The sequence below is a fragment of the Amblyomma mixtum genome, chromosome 2 (genome assembly GCF_055824585.1).
Source record: "Amblyomma mixtum isolate Tamu chromosome 2, ASM5582458v1, whole genome shotgun sequence".
NCBI lineage: Eukaryota > Metazoa > Arthropoda > Arachnida > Ixodida > Ixodidae > Amblyomma > Amblyomma mixtum.
Genome location: NC_143013.1, coordinates 53,153,332 through 53,173,858, shown reverse-complemented (window position 1 = coordinate 53,173,858; position 20,527 = coordinate 53,153,332). Strand labels below are relative to the sequence as shown.

The 20,527-nt window shown below is 50.2% G+C and overlaps 1 protein-coding gene across 4 annotated transcripts; it reads left to right on the top strand.

The window, feature by feature from the left end:
• The first annotated feature begins 3,387 nt into the window (after positions 1–3,387).
• Positions 3,388–19,770, top strand: LOC149359367 (3'-5' RNA nuclease TATDN2-like). 4 transcript variants are annotated; one of them, XM_089569038.1, is made up of 11 exons: positions 3,388–3,829; positions 4,279–4,354; positions 4,516–4,626; positions 4,759–4,800; positions 4,920–5,003; positions 9,776–10,169; positions 15,569–15,970; positions 18,105–18,274; positions 18,726–18,855; positions 18,992–19,204; positions 19,614–19,770. In XM_089569038.1, the coding sequence occupies exons 3-11, from the start codon at positions 4,553–4,555 to the stop codon at positions 19,749–19,751; spliced, it is 1,647 nt and encodes a 548-aa protein (XP_089425164.1). In that variant the 5' UTR covers positions 3,388–3,829; positions 4,279–4,354; positions 4,516–4,552; the 3' UTR covers positions 19,752–19,770. The 4 variants fall into 4 exon arrangements, with proteins under 4 accessions (XP_089425164.1, XP_089425167.1, XP_089425165.1 ...); XM_089569040.1 differs by lacking the exons at positions 3,388–3,829; positions 4,279–4,354 and having other exon boundaries at positions 4,535–4,626; positions 4,920–5,008; XM_089569041.1 differs by lacking the exons at positions 4,279–4,354; positions 4,516–4,626; positions 4,759–4,800.
• Positions 19,771–20,527: the final 757 nt, after the last annotated feature.

Below are 20,527 nucleotides of genomic sequence, written 5' to 3'. Positions count from 1 at the left end.
CGAATGACGCGTCCATTGGCTGTCTGCGTGTGTTACTGATGTGTGGTTAACATGTTAACCTTCGCCTGTAAGAGTGGAACGCGACAGCGTCTTGCAACGCTGCCAGGGAGTCCACAGAACGCCATCGCCAATTCGGCTATACGCCTTCCTGGACGGTAAATTTATTTTTTTTTAGGAAAGGAAATGTATCTCTCTCGCATATCTGGGTGGACACCTGCACCTCGCCGTAAGGGGAAGGGGGAAGATGGGAGTGAACGAAGACGCCGTATTAGCTAGACGCGCCTTTGTTCATTCCAAACCATTCAGCTGGCATTACGGAGTGGCTAGCGTGCTCGTATGGCACTCCGGAGACCCTGGTTCGATTCCCCAACTCGACCAATTTCGTTCTCGGTTTTATAGATTTATGCGGTCTAACTAGAAAGGTTAATTAGGCTATTTCGTATTTACATTATTGCATTTCTATCCATCGTGTTCTGTCATTAACCTGTCAATTGTTGGAACTGTCTAGGATGTTCGACACAACGTATATGAAACGAGCAACGTCTTACTGAGTGGGGAAGTGCGTGGTGGTGGTGGGAACGCGGCTTCGTACTTATCTGTTTTTTTTTCAGCAGCGTCTCCTTCCGCGGACGCTGTTGTCGCTGCGGCGCGCGTCTTTCTTTTATTTTCTTCTGACCTCTTCATTCTCCTCTATATTAATTAGGCTAATTGATTAATTAAGCAATTAACTAAACTCAGTCCAACTTAGTTGCAGCATCACTATACGATCCCTTTGATTGGTTGCATGGTTACTAGCCAAAGTACAATTGGCCCCATTTGAAATTCGCGCACTGTGACGTCACGAGCATTTCGACCAATTGAAAAGCATGACATTGGGGGCGGAGCTGGTTACGAGGCCGACGCCGACGCCGACGCGAAACCCAGGAACGGACGCCAAAGAGCTGCGCTCTAAAACATTTATAATACAATAAATATTTACAGAGAGGTGATTGGGGTAGGCCCTATTGGCCCTTTCCCCTAACAATACTAGGTGGAGCCCCTATTCCGGGGCCCCATTGGCAAGCAACGCCGCCCGCGTCCGGTGAACCAAGGCCTTTTGGGTCTTTAGGTCCTGACAGCCGAGCAGGGCCGCCTCCCAGTCCTCTCTGGTGGGGTTGGGGTTGGGGGGGATAGATGGGTTTGACTGACACGCCCAAACCATGTGGAGGATTGCGTAAGCAACAACTGCGCGTAGCCATATATTGCTGCGTGAGGCAGATTGCCCAGTCTCACCGTTTCGCGTGCTATTGCACTACCATACAGCGAATGCGCGAGGAGCAAGTGACGTCACTACGCACAGCTGGCCTGCCTCGCTGCGCGCGCTCGCCTTCCTTTCCTTAAAATGATCGGAGTGTAAAACGTGGTCAACGCCAACGCCTGTGAACACAACGAACGCCGACGGCCTATGGCTTCAGCGCCGCGTTTCTGGCCCAACGTTGTCAATGCCAACGCATGCAGCGCACACCTGTCACTACGGCCACTTAGCTTAAAGCACGTTTGAAGTGTCCACTGTTCCAAGAATGCAGTTATGCCCCTTCCCTCTGGTCCAGGTGTCCACCGAAATGTGGACACCTCGCCCTCACCTCATGCCACGTATATCCTGGCATAGCAGAGCTAAGCCACTGCCAATTTTATAAAGACCACAAACCACGAAGATGGCGATGCGCAATCGCCACTGCGCATCAGAGAGGGAGAGAGAGAATGGGGAAACCGTTGGCTCGGCGACGGAGAGCGTGCGGCGGCGGCTCCGGCGCTCCAGCTGTGCGCCGTGTTGCGTCACGCGCATGCGCACGTTGGCCTTTCCAGAGCTACCCGAAATGACTCGGCGACTAGCGTAGTGTTGCTTTCGCAACAAAAGCAGACACTGTAGTCTGGGAACTTTTCACGCACTCTCACCTTACCCGCGACTTCAAGACTTGACTGTGCCGGTGTGTAAAGCTTCGAGGTTTTCCAGCGGTATGGTGCTCGGCTGCTGACCTTAAGGACGTGGGTTCGATCTTGACCGTGGCGGTCACATTTTGGTGTTTTGGAAATACTGGAGACCCCTTTACTGTGTGATTTCAATTCTCGTACAGGAATCCCTAAATTATCCGATGCCCTACATTGCAGTCTTGCACATAGCCTGAGCCGCTTTTGGACACTAAACCCCATAAGCCAAACCAAACCAAGAGCTTCGAACTTTGTAGAAGAAGGGTGCATGCATGAATGTATTCACCTCGTTCCGCAATTAAAAATGGCGCGCACTGTAGGCAACAAGGAAGAAGCGCACTTAGCGGCCGTCGGGATAAGAACGGCCGACGCTCATGACTGATGGAATGTAGGCCGCGACATTATACATAGTGGGCCCTAATCTTGGAGGACAGACCCGAAGCCCTGCAGAATCTGCACCATTGCTGAATCATTTGAATGAGCAGAAAATGATAAGGTAAAGAAAGTTGCGTACTACAGGCGTGTCCTGTAAGATTGCCAGTTTCGTCATTTCAGCACTGATAGGTAGCTTTTTACAGTATCAGGCTGTTATACTCGCAGTTGTTTCGCATCCTCTCTTCACACCCTCCCAAGAGGTTATAAAGCTATCGCCCTTACCACGTGTCTTTAGATCACTTCCTGGTAGCAAAAGAAGCGGGCGGAAACACCTTTCGGTTCAAAACTGTCACCTATTTCCCACTTGTCGCAATGAACGCTCCGTGAGCGTATCGGCGAGAATAACGCTAAACTTACCACTGCAGCGTCGAATTCACCGTACGTTACGTCGTCGCTACCACCTATACTCTCCTCAGTAATGGGACCTTAGCGAACAACCTCTTCCACCCTCGCTTGCTATTCCGCAATGTGCACCACCGAGGATCGTATACGGCCGGTTCAGTATCCAGCGATGGCATACCTTCCCCGACTACTACGAAGGCTGCGTGGCTAACTTATGCGATTCGCCGACGTTCAAAGAGGTACTCCTCCCAATCCATTCCGAACGCGTAGAGCGTTGCTTTTCACTGTAGTCGGACACAATTCAAGAGCGAAAGCCGCTTTTCCCCGTCAAAGGAACCCCTTCCAGACAAAGGCGTCGGCCGATTCTGGTGAGTCTGCTAGCGCGACAATGCAAGGAGTGGCAGACGAAAGAATATAGTCCCCTCTTTCCGTGTTCGGGGATAGTACCCTCTCTGCATTGTCATGCTGTATATAGCAGGTTCATGAGAATCCGCCGACGCCATTGGCTGGGAGGGGGCCCTTTGACCGAGAAAAGCCGGTTCGTACTTGAGTTGTATCCGACTATGGTACTGTGCCAATTTGATGCGTTGTCCGTGTTCTAGAACGCGTAGGAAACGTTCTTTCATGCTTCCGTTTTTCGGCGTCGCGCTTGTCAGACGCGATTCTTAATGGGGTGCTTTAACGACCCGGGAACGTGAGAGTGGTGACGGCGGGTGTCTCCAGCAGAAAATTATCTTATCTGTGTTTGCACTGTGACGACTGCAGAAGCGCTGAGTACACTCTTCAATGGTGGCGCGTTAGTTAAGCGATGCTATTTTCGATATTCATGCCTTCCTGTTTCGTCTTTATGAACCTTGTATCGCTTCGTTCACCGCAGAACTTGTTGTGCATCTGTAGACAGTGGTTTCACTGTCATCTCTGGCCAGCGTCACACGCAGAAGTTCTTGTCCGGTGATGCGTCGCGATCGCTGGGCTGCAATCTGCACATGCCTCTTCAGGTCACCGCCAGCAGCTCACCGACGGTTAGCTAGAACAGCCAAACTTGTCGCCCTCGGGAAGCAAGGAATAGAAAATCCTGATATAAGTGAGTACGCCCACCAATCTCTGTCGTGTTCTTTTAGATTGCACTGGAAGATGTTGTGGGCAACGTTACTCGGGTAATCTAGTAACGTAACTAGGGTAATCTAGTAACGTTGGTGGGGGTGGGGGGGGGGGGGGGTAGTTGCTGTGTTTTTAATGTGAAAAACTCTGTCAGCGGCGTCGTCTCCGCAAAAGGTGGCCGCAAAACAGTGTCCGCAGTAGTTGTGACATTCTAAGAATAGGTAGCATGAAACCAGTGGTTGTACGCGAGAGGATGATGTGGGGATGCTGCGCAAAAAAAGTATCTCGGTAGAATGATTAGTTGATTGATTAGAGCAAAAAAAAACGAAAAAACACGGATATAGCGCGGAACCTTTTTGCGGACCCGTTTTTGCCAACTGTGATAGGACTGTTTCATTCACCTTATGAAAAATCCCTTCTTTTTTTTTTCAGTTTACGACCACTTGTATGCTAGAACAAAGCGATATCTTTGACTTCAGCGAGTTCCACTGCGTGTGAGGTTTTCCGGGTACTTATCAGATTTTTGTTACTTCTACCCGTGACAAGCGCATTTACACTGCAGTTGTCAGTGTGGCGCCCGTGTTCGTTCTTGCTTTCCGGTCTATATATCAAGACGCCGGTGTGCGCAACTATCTTTCAAAGCACTCACGTACAGCTTCAATTTTGCAGGCATATAACAAGCAGCAGCGTGTACCCAAGCTGCGCCATGTTTCGCACTGCCCGGCTATACTCGCGGCTACACAAGGCCGCAACTCGGCGCTCGCCTTCACCCTCAAAGAGGTGCGTTCAGTCTAGTGCTTTGAAACTGCTGCGTCATTCACAATACATATATGCGCAAACCACCATAACTTTTCAGGTAAAAAAAAATTAATCCTCTTGCTTTTTTTTTTGCTTTCCTGCATACGGCGACAGTTTCCTTGCTGAAATGGCAAAAATTTCAAACGCATTGCTGCGGTATGGTCCTCGATTGCACGGCCATTTTATTCATGCTGGTTCCTGCACGCGCCGGTCTCGGTGTGTGCCTGTGTAGCGTCACCTAATTGACGCGCGTACCACTGGCATCACTTGTGCAGGGACAGGTACGACCACGTCCTGCATGGGCGACTATGCCCTTCGATGTTCAGTCCACGCCCGATACAACTGGAATCCTCGCAGAGGTACGGTGCGTTCCTTCTTACACTAGACCTTTCCCACAGCCCCACCTGTGTCGATCACTTCGCAGACGGTAACCAGTGATATCCTGGAAGATCCCCGTGAACTGCCCATAGATGTTCGGGGCCTAGAGTACATAAGCCTCATTCCAGACGACATCGTTACGCTTCTTTGGCGACTAAGCAGAGCGCGAACCCGCACATCTGCGACAAGTTGGTTTGGTTTATGGGGGTTTATCGTCCCAAAGCGACTCAGGCTGAGGGCCGCCGTAGTGAAGGGCTCCGGAAATTTCGGCCGCCTTGGGTTCTTCAACGTGCACTGACATCTTACAGTACACGGGCTAGAATTTCGCCTCCATGGAATTCGACTATTGCGGCCGTCCTTCGCAGTCCCGGCCGCAGGATAGCCACTCTTTAGTGTGGTAGGATACGCGTGTGCAACGCAAGAACCCGTTAAGCGGTCGGGGCCCCACCATGACTACTAAAAGCCTTCAGCCGCCACGGGTCGTTGTCGTCGCAGAGGCTTCAGAATTTGCATCCACTGAAGTGGCCCCGATCTGCTGTGATCCGCCAGGGGCGCTGAGGGAGGTATCCGTGGAGGCATCACGCATGTATAGGCGTGGTTACACCACAGCTCCTTCGCGGAAGAGGGTGTACCTTGAACACTTGATTTGCCGTCTTGGACGAGGTTCGCGTCATCGCGCGAGGACATGCCGTGGCGCCATCTCTCCGCAGCGCCTGCGTGGCGAAGGAAGGGGTATCCCGTGAGCGGCTCTCCTCCTTTGCAGTGCGTCAGGCCGTCGTTTAATTTTCGCGTTTATAGCCTAGCGGTCTTGAGTTTCGGTTAATTTGAGCGATTAAGTTCCTTTTTCAGCAGCAAAGCACCTCATCGTCTGAACGAGCTGTCGCAGAAAATTGGTATGGTTTTAACGTATTTAAGCCGAGTAGACGTGCGACAGCACGTGTTTAGCCTGGTTTGCTCATGGCTTTTTTTTCTTTGATAGGTATCGGCAGGTCTGGCGACGATATTAGACTCGGATTACGCTCTCATCAGGTTAAGCTGGCTTTATCTGTTCGCGCCGCAAAGAGAAGTTAGAGCAAACCACGACGTGCAATGAGAAGCTCCGGAGTGTATTGCAGTTTATACCGCGGCGCATTCGGCTCCAGGGATAGCCAGTCGTCGATATTTATTTGATTTCTTTTAACTTAACATGACTTCGCTGTGGCTAGACAACGGCACAACAAACATTGAGACACGATTCATGGTCAGTGTTGGTGAGCGTATGAGTGATTTCGGACTAATAACATCGTGAGTTTTATCCGCCGATGAACGGTGCAAGCGCCCAGCATTGGGCAGCTGTCATTAAGCTTATGCATTCCCTCTTCAGGAGTAACGCGGAAGCGGCTACGCCATTAGTTGAGCAGACAGCAGGTCACTAAATCCCGCAGGATGGAGAATTTCTACCTTCGAGGCGAGCTATTGCGCAGAACAAGGTCCACTAAATCATTAATCGACGAGGCATACTTCACAGTGCCGCAGCAGCTTTGGCAGTGGAAACTAAAATGGACCTATCTTATACAAAAAAGTCTAATTGCTGTCTGGTGGATAATGTTATCTCTTTTTGGTACATTAATTTTGCAAAGAATAATTCGCCATCGGGCTCTCTTATGGTTTCCGGCGTCCATGATACATACAGAGAAACTGGCGCACGTACTGATCAAAGAATTATCGCTCAAAATCTTCTACAGCGTTTCTAACAAAACCATTTCAGAATCAAGCACCTTACAAAGCAAGCTTTCAGAAATGTGCCGAGAAAAATTGAGTGCATGCTTAAAATTTATTGTTTTGTTCCTTTAAATGCGACACATATGGGTCGATTCTTTTCTGTGAGCTTGTTGTCCTCGCCCGTCGTCTTCTTAAATATTTTTCGTTGCAGAGTGACGCTCACGCTTCTTTCTTCCAGGAGAAAAAGGTCCAGGTTAGCCTTGCGCTACGCTGCATTTAAACTTTCGTGGGAATGTGCAGCTTTAGGCGAAGAAGCTCTCAATGCAGGCCTTGTTATATGCGGCGTCGCTAAGACATGCACGGCTTAGTCTGTCACCGCACAACCCCTCTCTGCACAGGTGTCGCATGAGCGACATAATCGACGCCGACGGTGAGGCTATAGCTTGGTATGCATGCGAGACGTTCGGCTGCTGACGGTGTGGTTCCGCAGTTGCGAAACGTACCGAGGCGGCTGCTAGTCCACCAAGAAATGAAGGCGACGGAGAAACGGTCGAGGTATGCATGCGCAGGAAGCGAACACGGACACCGAGATAATTTTTTAATCTTATCCGATTCATGGTATCCGATTCGTGCTACTAGCATCTCAAGGTGTCGCATGCTGAGTTCACACCCATTCGCGCCGCTTTCCACCTCACTTCAGCACATACACCGCCATACACGACTGTTAGACAAGCAAAATAAAAAAAAAACGAGAAGAAAGCAAGAATACGAAGTTTCAGTGACTGTCTGCAGTGCGCATTTCAGCCACGCTGATCTTTTTTTGCATCATTACAGGTATGCAGCAATTTTTACTGCCGTAAATCGTGAACCAGCCCTGACGCCAGCTTTTCCCCGTGTCACCCAGACTTCGCGCACTTTTACGTGGGAAGCTCCCAGACACCCTTAGAGCGTGTGGGGTTAGCGGTCTCGGACTCAAAGGAGATGCCCTCGACTCAGCGTGGCAAACTCAGCGGAGACCAGCTACCAAGTGACAAGAGGTTTTTGGGCGTTCGGTGCCCAGCTTTCGCTGGTCGCAAGCCAGAGAATGGGTCGGAGCCAGAGGTTTACAAAACAAAACAAAGTTTATACAGCCAAGAGACGATACAGAGGATTACACAATCACTAGTACAAACACATACAAAGTGATTAATAAAAAAAAATGCAACTCGTGCAAAGTTAACCTCGAAAGAGAGACTACAGTACAAAGGCAATATGCACCTAAAGTGCACTAACACAGAGAGAGGTAAACAAACAAAACACAATTTGTTCACCGGGCACTGCGGCAGTCCGACGACCAGAGTTCCACGACGATGCCGTCCCGCAGACTGGCGAACGTTGTCTCGTTGGTCCGATGCTGGCCGAGTGGTGTTTTCCCGGGAGTCGAACGGGCGCGCTTCGATGAAGCTTAAACGGCGGTCCGGACTGACTTGACAGCGGTCGACGCCTTCTTTTATAGGCTCGCTCTCCCGTCTGTTTGTTGTACGCGCCAAAGTAGGCGCGCACATACACGCAGCATCTCCAGTGTAGTTTCCCTTTCTTTCTCTCGCCGGCCGCGCGTCCCCATTGGTCAGAGTCAGGAGTCGTTTCGCGAAGGTTCCAGCGTGTTCTAGCGTGGCGCCGTCGTGGCGGCGTAGCCGACGTCCGAGTGCAGAGGAGGGGGACATGTCTTAGCGTACGCAAGGCTTCCTCCTCTTCCCCCGATTAACAGTAGGGAGGACTCGCACGTTCTACACAAATCGGCGTGGATGACTCATTCCTTCGGCGCATGCCGTGGCGGTGGAGAGAGAGGCACGCGCTCGGCGGGGGCTTTCCCTCTCTCCCGTTGGGCTCGCGCCGGCGAGACGCCGTGCGCGCTGCGGTTTTTCTTTCTTTGTTTCTAAAATGCGCCGAATTTTGTGACACCCCGCCAGCCAGCTTTTCCCTGCCAAAGGACGGTCTTCCAACCAGTACCATCAGCCCATTCTCATGGCCCTGCTAGCGTGACAATGTAGGGAGCGGCGCCACAGTGGAGAGAGGGGACTGTCCGCGACCATGGAGGGAAGGGATGATACCCTTTCATCTACCACTACTTGCTTTGTCACGCTAGCAGGGTCTTGAGAATCGGCCGACGCCACTGGTTGGAAGGGGTCCTTTCACAAGGAAAATCCACTGGCCCACTCGCTGTGCTGGATGGATGAAGAAGCTGTCTTTAGCTCTGATCATGCTTCCCCGAAACGACTTGCGAAACACGGGAACGGCTGGTATTCACGAGCGGGAAATGGATTCTCCGAAGGGACCAAGAAAGTTTGCTCCGGGGCATGCGCAGGCTTTCAGAGAGGGGAGTGGGGAGAACAAAGGAGGGCGTAGAAGGCATATGGAAAAGGCTAGAAGCTTAGCTTAGAAACTCCTCCTCTCAAGCGCTGCCCTGAAGGAGAGAGAGAGGATTGACGAAGCGACCGGTTCCTTTCATAGAACCGGTTCTTCTTCCCCCGGTTCTTTCTCCTCATCTGGTTTTTGACCCTTCCATTTCGCCTGGTAGGGTACCCTGATAGTTATTTAAAGCTGCACTAACTGCTGCTTCCGTTGCAGTTGAGTGGTTTTCCTTCAAGAGAGCAACTTGTTCGTACTTATACACTCACTGATTATTTTTCTTCCGACTCGGCCGCGGTAAGAGGGAACAGCCTTCTGTCCATCGTCGTTAACGACTGCATCATTTCTGGCGGCTGCGTTCATCGTTTGCGTATGTATGAGTGCTTATTTCACAAAGAGCAGATTTCAGTAAAAGTAGACCATCTCACGGGCCTTTCGTGTCCTGATACTGCTGTAAGCGATATATTTTTCGCGAGCTCAGTACGAGTAGATTCAGCCCTGAGCATCTGTCCTGTTTTGACTTGACCTTTGTTTCGTTTGCACCAAAAGAATTCAGGTTCCAAATAGGAAGGCTGGTTTTCTCTTATGATCAAGTTAGCGCGAAGCTATTGGACATGAATAACCAGTTGCAACATGTCTCTTTTTTTTTAATGACTCCGAGCAGGCGGGCAGCCATGGGTGTACTCCAGCCACTTGCTGAATTCGACGGGAGCGACGACACTTGGGATTGCTGCTCGGATTCCGAATCCTGGGACGAGTACGAGGTCATGCTTCGCCGTTGCCAATCTCAAGAGGACATCTCGCCGCAGATTCTCCCGGTCTCGTCTGCAACTGAACCCCAATCGTCGCCTGAACTCGCAAGGCCTGGTGACAGACAAGCCGGAACTACGGCAGGATGTTCGACAGGCGACGAGTCATCGGAGGACGAGCAGCCACTCTCCGTTTTCGAGAAATACTTCCACGAGACGCAGCCCTGTTCCCAGGAGGACAACATGCCGGGCGCTCTTTCGTGGCACGGCCCGAGTACCTACACGAAGCACTGTCTGCGGTCAGACGAGGTAGGCAGCCTTGTGTTTTTTATTAATTGCTGTTTGATTTTATTCAACACCTTAACCTACAACGCGAGTGCTTCGTTCTGTGTCTCAGATGGCCGCTGTGTCTATGGATTAATGCACCTGCAGTTCGGTGCATCCGTTCCCGTGTTCCAGTGATTCGCCATGCACGTGTTTTGAAAGATTCTTTCGTTTCCTGAGGCCTGTAGCTGTTTCTATGCTACACTGTGGCTTGAAGATTTGTGCGAGCATGTCAGTGCCCTCGTGGTCGTTTTTCCTTTGCAAACTGCTTCTCGGAGGAGATCCTACGTGCGTAAGTTTGTCTGCTGTCTAGTGGTGGGATACGCAGCACATCAGTGAACAAAATGGCGCCGCCCAGGGAGCAATCTGTGTCAAAAGCGGCTGTCAACTTTGGTTCCAAAAAAGGCGGCAATAGTCTGGCTGTTTTCTTTATCCGCTTTGGCGCCAGTTCCGACAGTTCAAGCGTAGCTTGACACTGGCAGCTTCCAAAACGAATGGTCCAGTGCAGGCCTGGTTATCTGCTAGCCTTGCGGGAAAGCTGACTTACAGGAAAATGTTTTCCAACCAAAAACCCTCGTTCACAGACACGTTTTCGCCTCCTGCCCTGCTGCCTGAAGGGGTTAGCGCGAGGGGAGGTGAGTCAGCAGCCCTGCACTGTGTCCTTCTTCGAAAAGGTGTGCGGGGCTGCCACCAAATCTCCGTGAACCTGAAGCCCCGCCGGACATTGCCAGCTTTCGAGGTAGAGTGTAAAGGAAAGCTGTGCAAAGGTTACAATGATGCATTCCCTTGACGAGTACCTGTCTCGACCCGCTCCTGTCGTTCGCGCCTCGGCTCTATTGTGTCCTTTCAACAATTTCCCTCCCATACAGATAAAGGGACGTCTCTCCTCTCCCTTTTCGAAGAAGAATGCGAGATTGCCGTCTGCGTACGAGAGTTTTTGGTTGGAAAATTGTAGAGGGCGCTCGTTATTCTGCAAGTTGTTCATTCTCAAACAGCACATCGCAGTTAAATGCTGCAACCTCTCGGAAGCTAAGTGAAACGCACGTGTGTTCTTTTCGTGAACTCGACTGGGGTGTGTGCGCGCGCCGATTTGCATGTTAAGCGGCTGTTGCAACAAAGTGCATCATGCTGCATACACATGTTTTAACATAACCGGCTTATAACTTTATTCGTCCAAAGGAAAGACGCCGGTGACGGGTCTGTCGAGAGCATTGTGCTCGAGGAATACAAGGTGCCGACGAGGGTTGCCGCCTTCTCGATTGGCCAATCACATTCTATACAATGCTAACTCGGCGTACGCAGCACGCGCCGCAACGGACGTCGAAAAGTGGCATGCATCTCATGGTCCTGGTGCTGGCTCGCTTCCCTCGCGAGCCGCCTAAAAAAAATGCCAAACCGTGAACAAAAGATAGTTGGGAAGCTGCAAGGATTCCAAGAAAATTTGGGAGAACAAGAAAAAGCTTCTAGCCACGAAGGAAAGAGCCCCGCGGTCCTCCGATACTTGTAAACCGGACCCCGCTTCTGACGCGCGTGCTAGCACCCGTCAGCAGGTGCCGATATCTGACATGTACAGATATCTGGGCCCCGCTGCCATCTGCTCGCGCATCCGCAGACAGGCTGCGGCGTACGCCTGTATGCGTAGAAGGGAAGCGCACCTGAAGTTTTCTCCGACTGCACCAGCGCCTCTTCTCCCCTGCCGGTCATTTTGGCGTTTCTGTCCGGGCACGTCTTCGGCGGACCGCATTCACTGTTTCATTGTGAGCTCGTGCCGTCCTGCTCGCGGGCGCACAAAAGTATTGTTGCAGCTCGCTGTGAGTCATGGCTGAAATTCCGCGTCGTTCTAAGAGTGGAGAAACTTGTTGTGTCAGAGGCTGTCAGAATAGTTCTCTGAACATCAACGGCCAAGGACTGCCCGTGGAATTCTACAGATTTCCTGGACATGCCCTACATTCTTGGGAAAAATATTAATATTGAAAAATTGTAACGTACAGTAATGGAAAAAATTCAGGGGGCACTTTGACTGTCTAAAGTGGGTAGAGGCGGAAGCGTTTCCCGCACCACCTTCGTTGTTTCTGTGGCACTGGTGGCGTCACATATAATTGAGTACTAATTACTAAGTGATGACAAATCACTAATTAATGGTCAATTACTGATTAATGCCTGAATACTAATTAACTGCTAATTAATGATGCTTAAGCTTCGCCTTTAGGAGTGGAACGCGACAGCGCGTTGTAGCGCTGCCAGGGAGTCTACGGAACCCCACCACCCGTTTCGGCGGATGCCTTGCCCTTTGAACGCAACGTTTTTTGAGCCAAGGAAATGGAGCAGTAAATCTGTCATCTCGGTCGACACCTGAACCGCACCGTAAGGAAGGGAGGAAGTGTGAGTGAAAGAAGATAGATAAAGAGGAGCCGTAATGAAGAGAATGAAAATTGTATTTGAGGAAAGGAAATTACGCAGTAACTGTCTCACAAAATTCAGGGGGGGCACTTTTTTGACCTAAAGTGTGGTCACTGAGGTGTGGTTAAGATGTTAAGCTTCGCCCCTAAGAGTGGAACGCGACAGCGTCTTGCAACGCTGCCAAGGAGTCCATAGAACGCCATCACCCATTCGGTTCTACGCCTCGCTCGTCGGTAAATTGGTTTTTGAGGAAAGGAAATGTATCTGTCTCTCATTTGTCAGTGGACACCTAAACCTCGCCGGAAGGGAATGGAGGAGGATGAGAGTGAGTGAAGACACCGGGCGCATTTGTTTTTCAGTCCCGGACTGTCCGGGACTACTTGCGGACTCGAGTCCGGTATTTGTTTTTCTCGGGCAGTCCGAAAGCTCCGCCCACCTGCTTGCATCGCCATAGCAACGCGTTCGTTTTTAGCCTATGGCAGTCCGCGGGCTGCTTGGGGCTGCTGAGAAGGCAGCAGACGATAGCTGCGCGCCGCGCTGGCAGCCATATTAAGTTAGACTCCGTGTGCATTTTGAGTGCTTTTCGTGTTCCTGGAGGTCGATATCATGCGTTAAACCTTCACATGAGCTCCGTAGCTCCTCTCCGAGCCATCGCAAGACTTTTTGTTCTTGCATCTTCGTTTATTTTCTTGAAATCCACCGCACACGGACGCGCGTTCGGAGCTGCGAGCGCGTATTGTTTGCTCGTGTCGTCAAGAGGTTCTTGTTCGCTTGTTTTGCCACATGCTGTCTGTACGCTTACCTGAAAGCATCGCAGGTGAACCACTGCCGCTATAGAGCTTGTTGTCAACATTTTTGCGGAGGCTTTCGTCTATTCGTCTATCCGCCTTTCCGCAACGAGTTGGGCTACTTTGTGCGAACTTCGCCGCAAGCAGTAGCGGCGAGCATACCTCCGAAGCTGAGTTCTGTAATGCACCTACGCTAAGCTGACAGTACAGTCTTTAAATCGACTTAGTATCATGATCGAGCGCACGGCGTTGCTTCGGCGTCGTAGTGGCCGTGGCTTGCATCGTCTGCTAGCAGATGACAGCGACCTTGTACGGTAACCGAGGGGGAGCCCGGCTCTGGCGCCGTGTTCGAAAGCAGCCTATGGCAAGTAGGTCATGTGACCATGACGCTTTTCCTGTCCGAGCGGAAGCCGAGACCTGCCAGCAAGTAGTCCGGGACTGGAAAAACAAATGCGGCCACCGTATTCACTAGACGCGCCTTTGTTCATTCCAAACCATCGAGCTGGCATGGCGGAGTGGATAGCATGCTCGTCTCTCACGCCGAAGACCGGGGTTCGATTCCTGAGCTCGACCAATTTCTTAATCGGTTTTATTTATTTATATGGCTTGACTAGTAGAGCTAATTAGGCTAATTGGGTAATTAAGCAATTAGCTAAGCCTAAGCATGGCGCTGGCTAAGCTCAGTCCCACTTGGAGCATCACTATACGATCCCTTCAATTGGTTCAATGGTTACTAGCCAAAGTACAATTGGCCCCGTTTGAAATTCCCGCACTGTGACGTCACGACCGTTTCCACCAATTGAAAAGCGTGACATTTTCTGTCGACAACTGCTGCTTACAACGATGAGACATTAAAGGCTTCCGCCTTAATATTGAAGGTAATGGTCTACCCTTTCTATTGTCATCGCTCGTATCGAGCAGTCGACGATAGGAAAAACGTTAATACGAAAAAAAAATGCAAGCCTATCGATGGGAGATTGCTATACTGAAATCTTCCAGTATATGAAAAGAAATGCGTTCATACACTCTCTCCTATTCAAAAATGTTTTTGTCCGGAATTGTTGGCTATGAAATGGATGAGAACGAGAAACGGCAGGCCTGGATAACTGCTGTGGGCAGGGTGAAGAAAGCTTTTTTCTTTGCTAAACACGTTTGGTATGTTGCACGCGTAATATTATTTATGGGCAGTTTTTACTGTAATTCACAAAGCATGCAGTGTTTAGTAAAGCTCGCGCTAACGAAACTCATGTCTTTGCCATTTTTTATTTTGGAGACTGACAACAACAGGTAGCGGCGTTATGCAGACGCTTGTAAGGCGAGTTCAGTGATCGCCTCAATGTTCCGACTTGTGACGCCTGGCTCAATTTTCGAAGTTGCTTTAAATGTAAAAAATTTCTAAATAAAAATAGTCAAAATGTTTGCTTGCACCTGAATGAGCGATGGCTCTGCAAATAAATTGTTTTGGGGATGCGCGTGCGCTGTAATCGGCATTAAAATAAATATACCAACCGCTTATCTACGTTGCAGCGATTGACCAAACTAGAGCAGTTTTTCTCTTAGCCATATATAGCAAGTAGCTGGTAGGCGCATTTCGTGCGTGTTTTTGTTTTTCTCTTCAGCCTCGCGTGTCGCCTTAAAATAAAAATTATTTCCATTATTATTCAGCGAAACACGTAACAAAATCCTTATTATTTGGCCAACAAACCTGCATGCACCGAACTGCTCAGCCACCCAAAATTAAGTATCTTGCGAAGATGGCCACGCCAAAAAAAAAGGGGGGGGGGGGGGGGGGGATTTACCTCGAATTCCACGCCTTAAATGATCTCGTCATTCACTTGCGATACACATTTCGCCGTTACGGTACCGGCTTTTTCGTCAACAATCTGCTTCACGGAGTGGGCCTGATCCACTAGCAGTTTTTTTCTCAAGTTTGCGCAGCGAAAAAAAAATCACTGTCCACTACGCGTATTTCATTTTACCTACATCACAGAGCGTACTGCCGCGACAGAAAGAAATGCGAACAGCGCGGTGCCTAGGGGCTCCGCTGTTGGGATTTATTTTCGTAACGCTTATACTTCGTAACGCTTATACAAAGGACTGTTTCCTACCTCTACTCCACCCAAAGTTGGCGGCAGTGACGTGTAAAAGCTATCCGTAGAAGCAGATTTCTTTATTTCTTTATTTTTTGCCTTGTAGGACGCTGAAGCTGCCGCCTGTGCCCTGCAAACTGCCTGGAGTCGGCACGATGAGCCGGCAGAAGTCGTCTTCCAGCGCAGACGCGTCTCACGGCAGCCGAGGGCGTCCGTCGAGGCCCCCCGTGCTGTGCAAGAGGAGGAGGCCGAGCCCTGCACTGCCGCGTCTTCGGAGCCCACGCGGACAGTGTCGCCTCCAGTCATGCCACAATCGACGAAGCAGTGGCCGTACTCGCTGCCGTCAAGAGTGGGCCTGGTGGACACCCACTGTCACCTGGAGCTCATCTTCCGCAAAGTGGGCCACCGGGGAACCTATGCCGGATTCCGGGACGAGCATCGGGACACCTTCCCCGATTGCTATGAAGGCTGTGTGACAAATTTTTGCGATCCGCAGACATTCCAAAAGGTAATTATTTTTTTCAAACACAATCTTGTCGCGTGTCTACTGTCTTCTCATACGTGGTGGAATTACTAAGCTCTAATGACTTCGCGGGACTAACGCCGAGCCAATATCAACACCTTGTATAGACCAGATTTTTTTAAACTCGCACGCAGGCTGCGGGCGCGCTCCTACTCTCGACACCAGTCGCCATCTGTCGGCGCGCGCGGCCCGAGGGACTGCGGGTCGCGCCGGCGCCGCGCATAGAACGCATGTTTACGTGTTCGCTTCTGCCGTTGTTGTGCTCCATCAGGTAACGTATGAGGGTGTGTGCTGTGCGTCACTACTCACATTTTCCCTCTACCAGACAGTACTGCGGTTGTCTTGCGCGCAGTTAGTCGTTAACGTGACATCCGAGGGTATAGTCAACCAGGTATAGTGTACGGACTGGAAACCGGCACTTCTAAGCAGATTTCTGCGCTGTCGTGTCGTTTGTTGTCGCATTTTACTCGCGATATCATCTATGATAATTTTATGCATCAGAATTGATTTGACTCCGTGGAGTAGTAACTGGATAGGCGAGCTGCAGGCTGAAGGTTGTCCCGATGGAGCGCGCGTTTTCGATCACCAGTACGTGTTCGGCATCCTTGCGCTTAGCTTGCTCTTGTTCCCATTAAACACATTTCATGCACAGGATTGTAAGCACGACCGCTACCGATTTCAGCTGCTTTTTCCGCACGCATGTCAGAGGTATCTGGGGGGTAAAGGTTTATCTATAGTATCTTTCTGCTGTTGGTATCTACCTTAGTTTGGTTTGGTTTATTAAGGTTTTACGTCCCAAAGCGACTCAGGCTATGAAGGACGCCGTAGTGAAGGGCTCCGGAAATTTCGACCACCTGGGGTTTTTTAACGTGCACTGACATCGCACAGTACACGGGCCTCTAGAATTACGCCTCCATCGAAATTCGGCCGCTGCGGCTGGGATCAAACCCGCGTCTTTTGGGCCAGAGCCGTAACCACTGAGCCACCGCAGCGGTGCGGTATCTACCTTATTCACAGGAAAATATGCGCAATTTGCTTACATTTTCCACACTTAGCCAAACGGCTACGCACGCTCTCACACGCGGCGAGAGCTCCTGAATAAAATAACGCGACTTCGGACCTCAAAATTAGTGAAAGCTGGATTAGCTGCTCATATCTGTTCAAGCTTTTGATAAATTAAGCGAAATTACGTTTTTATGCACCAGGTTGCATAAACCATGACAAGATTTGTTTCCTGTTTGCGCTGCCACTCAGTTGAGCTCACAGCGGTAATTTGTTGATAAACTGGCGCGGCGACAAGAAAGCCCTGTTTGTGGAAGGGGGGTGCTTTATGGCCGGCCGGCAGGAAAGAGTGCATGGGAATTGGAACTGCATGCTAGCCGCACACCTAATGCTTGATATTGAACAAATAGTTTCTTTGCGGTGGAGCACCAAGACGGAATTCGATATAAGCACGAGCGCGTTCTAAGCGCCGGCACAATTAGCCTGAATGTCAAACTAAATGTCATTAAAACGTGTCAGTGTTATCGCTCTGATAACGTAAATACTTCCTGCAACACAGCCACGCAGCGTAAGTATGCTCGACAACGTTTATTTAGCGCCCGAAGCGCGGCTATATGCAGGCGCGGCCGCTGAACTGCCGCAGCCCCGCAGTCCCCAAAGAAACGCCCGCACCGCGGCGCGCCAGTCGGTGCAAAATGGCCGCGCCCAGGAGAAGCTCAAAATTCTGGTCTATAAACATCGCATTTCATTCTAGCACTCTCGCCTACATATGTATTCACTGCACCCATGGCAGCAATTAAATTACTGGAAACTGATAACAGTAATTTATTTATACTCTGGTAGTTTGAAGTTTTGCTACGGTAACTTTGCAGAAAGGGAATTATTTACCTTCGCAGTTGCGTTTTTTTTTTAATGCATAAATAAATATTACCATGCATTGCAAGGGTTGCACGGTGATCGCCCCATGTCTTTAAGCTGCACTACCTCCACAAACCCATGTACCGTAATTCCTCCTGCCTTAGCTGTTCTTATATTTCATCCTAGTCCTGCCACTTTTGATGTTAATTATACCCTCTGTATTAATTAATTTGCCACTGGCGCTTACGTCTTTGCGCAGCGCCGCATGTGGGAGCCGATCCTGGCCGAGGATGGCGTCTGGGGAGCTTTTGGATGTCATCCGCACATGGCTCGCGAGTACAGCGAAGAGGTGAACGAATACCTCATCAAGGCCCTGGAACATCCAAAAGTCGTCGCCTTGGGTGAAATAGGGTTGGACTACTCCCGCAGGTGAGTGCGCATACCAGTTCAATGCGGGAGAGGATGGGGGGGGGGGGGGGGGTGGAAGTAGGACTTTTTGGCCGCTGTCCATTGGTAGGCTGCATCAAAGAGCAATGCTGTTCCATCAGCCGCTCAAAAAACCACCATATATGGTGGCTTAATCTGTTGTGCTGCGCGAATAAAGACACAACCGCATTTCGCAATTTAATCAAGCTAGGCTACATGCTTTTCTTTTGAATTCTTAACCGTGGATAATATTTTTTCTTCTACGTTTGACTGGTTTTACTAGTTCCCTATTGCCGTAATTCCCACGAGCGCGCCGTGTATAATGCCACAAACTTTTCGGCGCCATGAGCCATCAGTAATAATTCTTGCCTGTGTTGGGACCTGAGTAGTTTTAACAACGTGAAGCTGCCTTCATCGCCACAGGTTAGGAAAGTGTTTCATCTCGATTTTGCAGAAACAAATGCGACCACGCCCAGCAGAAGCGGGTGCTCCGGCGGCAGCTGCAGCTTGCCCTGAATGGTCGGCTGCCCCTCATAATCCACTCTCGAGACTCCACGTCCGACACCATCGGCATCCTCAAAGAGGTATAAGGTGTCTGCCTTGCTGCACAAATCTTATATGTCGTAGAAAACCGCAGAACATAGGTGAAACGCCTGGTATAATACGTCGACTGCTCACTCTTGCTGACGAGGTGGATCTCTTGGCTGCCCTTCTCCGCAGATGCTGCCGTCGGACTACCCGATACACCGCCACTGTTTCACCGCCGACTGGCCGGAGGCGCAGCGTTGGCTGACGGAGTTTCCCAACCTCTGCCTTGGGCTCACTCCCCTTGTGAGCTTCCCCAATGCCGGTGGGCTGGTCGAGGTCGCCAGGAAGATCCCCCTGGACCGGCTGCTGTTAGAGACGGACTCCCCGTATTTCCTCCCGAAATCGGTACGCACGGATTTCCACGATGAATTCGTCAGTTACTTGGCTATCTTTAATTTAATTTGGTGGGCTAGCGTGATTCCTCCCCCCACCCTCTCCCCCCGTCGTGACGTCGGTGTAATCTGGGGCTCTGTACGACACCTTTGTTTCTATAAACAGCCACCATTACAAATACTGCTGTGCAGAGAGCAACGTCATAATGCGGTGTCGGAATGCCATGGATCTTGGGTAGGGCTACTTCTCTGCAGACTTCAACGGGTGCCAATGTGTAATGGGATATATGCAGCGAGTTATTGTTAGCCAATACTAGTAGCTAATCCTTACAGTTCCATGCACGCAGAAGCCATATGTACGCACTGGTCTCGCGTCACTAACATTCTTTCGTGGGTTTTTGTTATCTTTTTTTTTTTTTCAGGAATCGGGGCGTCTGAAAGCGTCGCACCCAGGAATGGCGATCCATGTGGCGACGTGGCTCGCATCGTTGCGTAATATCGATGTCGACGACATGCTGACAGCCGTCCGCGAGAACACGCGGCGAATCTACAAAATCTGATCTCGGACAGTGCGTAACCTTTGCGCGTGCAGTAAAAATATAACTGCGAAGAAAACAAAAGAAATATCCTTGATTGTTTGTTTCTTTGCCAGTGCTCACATTCTAGCGGCCGGTCAGTGGTGTGACACTGTAGGCTTATACCACTGCTCTCAATTTTCTGGGTCAACGAAAATTGGCCGAGAAAGTATTCGTACAGCTAGGGTACCGGCACAATGTCCGCGACTGGAATAACAAAACTAAAAGAAAGCATGCGTGTTCCAAGAATACGAATCGAAGACGCATATGCAGTCGGCTCAACTGTGTATATAGTTACAGTAGTTTATTAACACGGCATGAAAAGGCAGGAGAAGATGTTGTAGGCCGCGGCAGTTGCCATCTAAAATAAAAGGCAGCCTAGCTGGAAACCGGAAGTTTGGACTAGTTGGTAAGGCATTCTTCTGCTATTCTGAGGTGGGCAAAAGTTCTTCCTTAAACAAAATGAAAAGTATCTGCTCGGCACGTAGTGAAGATGATGAGGCTGGAATATTGCACGCGCTGTTCGTCGAGGGGTAGAGCACAAAGAAAAGAGCCCAGGCTAAAAGATATTAACTTAAGCGAAGTGGAGGAAGGCTTAGCGCGAGAAAGCAAGTACTCGAGAGCGTTGCAGGAGGAGGGCAGAAGTACTGCCTCAGGCAAAGAGCAAGGTAGCGTTTCCGGACAACTGTGAGCCTATGCAAGCAAGGAAATGCGGGCATACCTACAGTTATATCACGGCGACAAGAAGAAAAAAAATCACA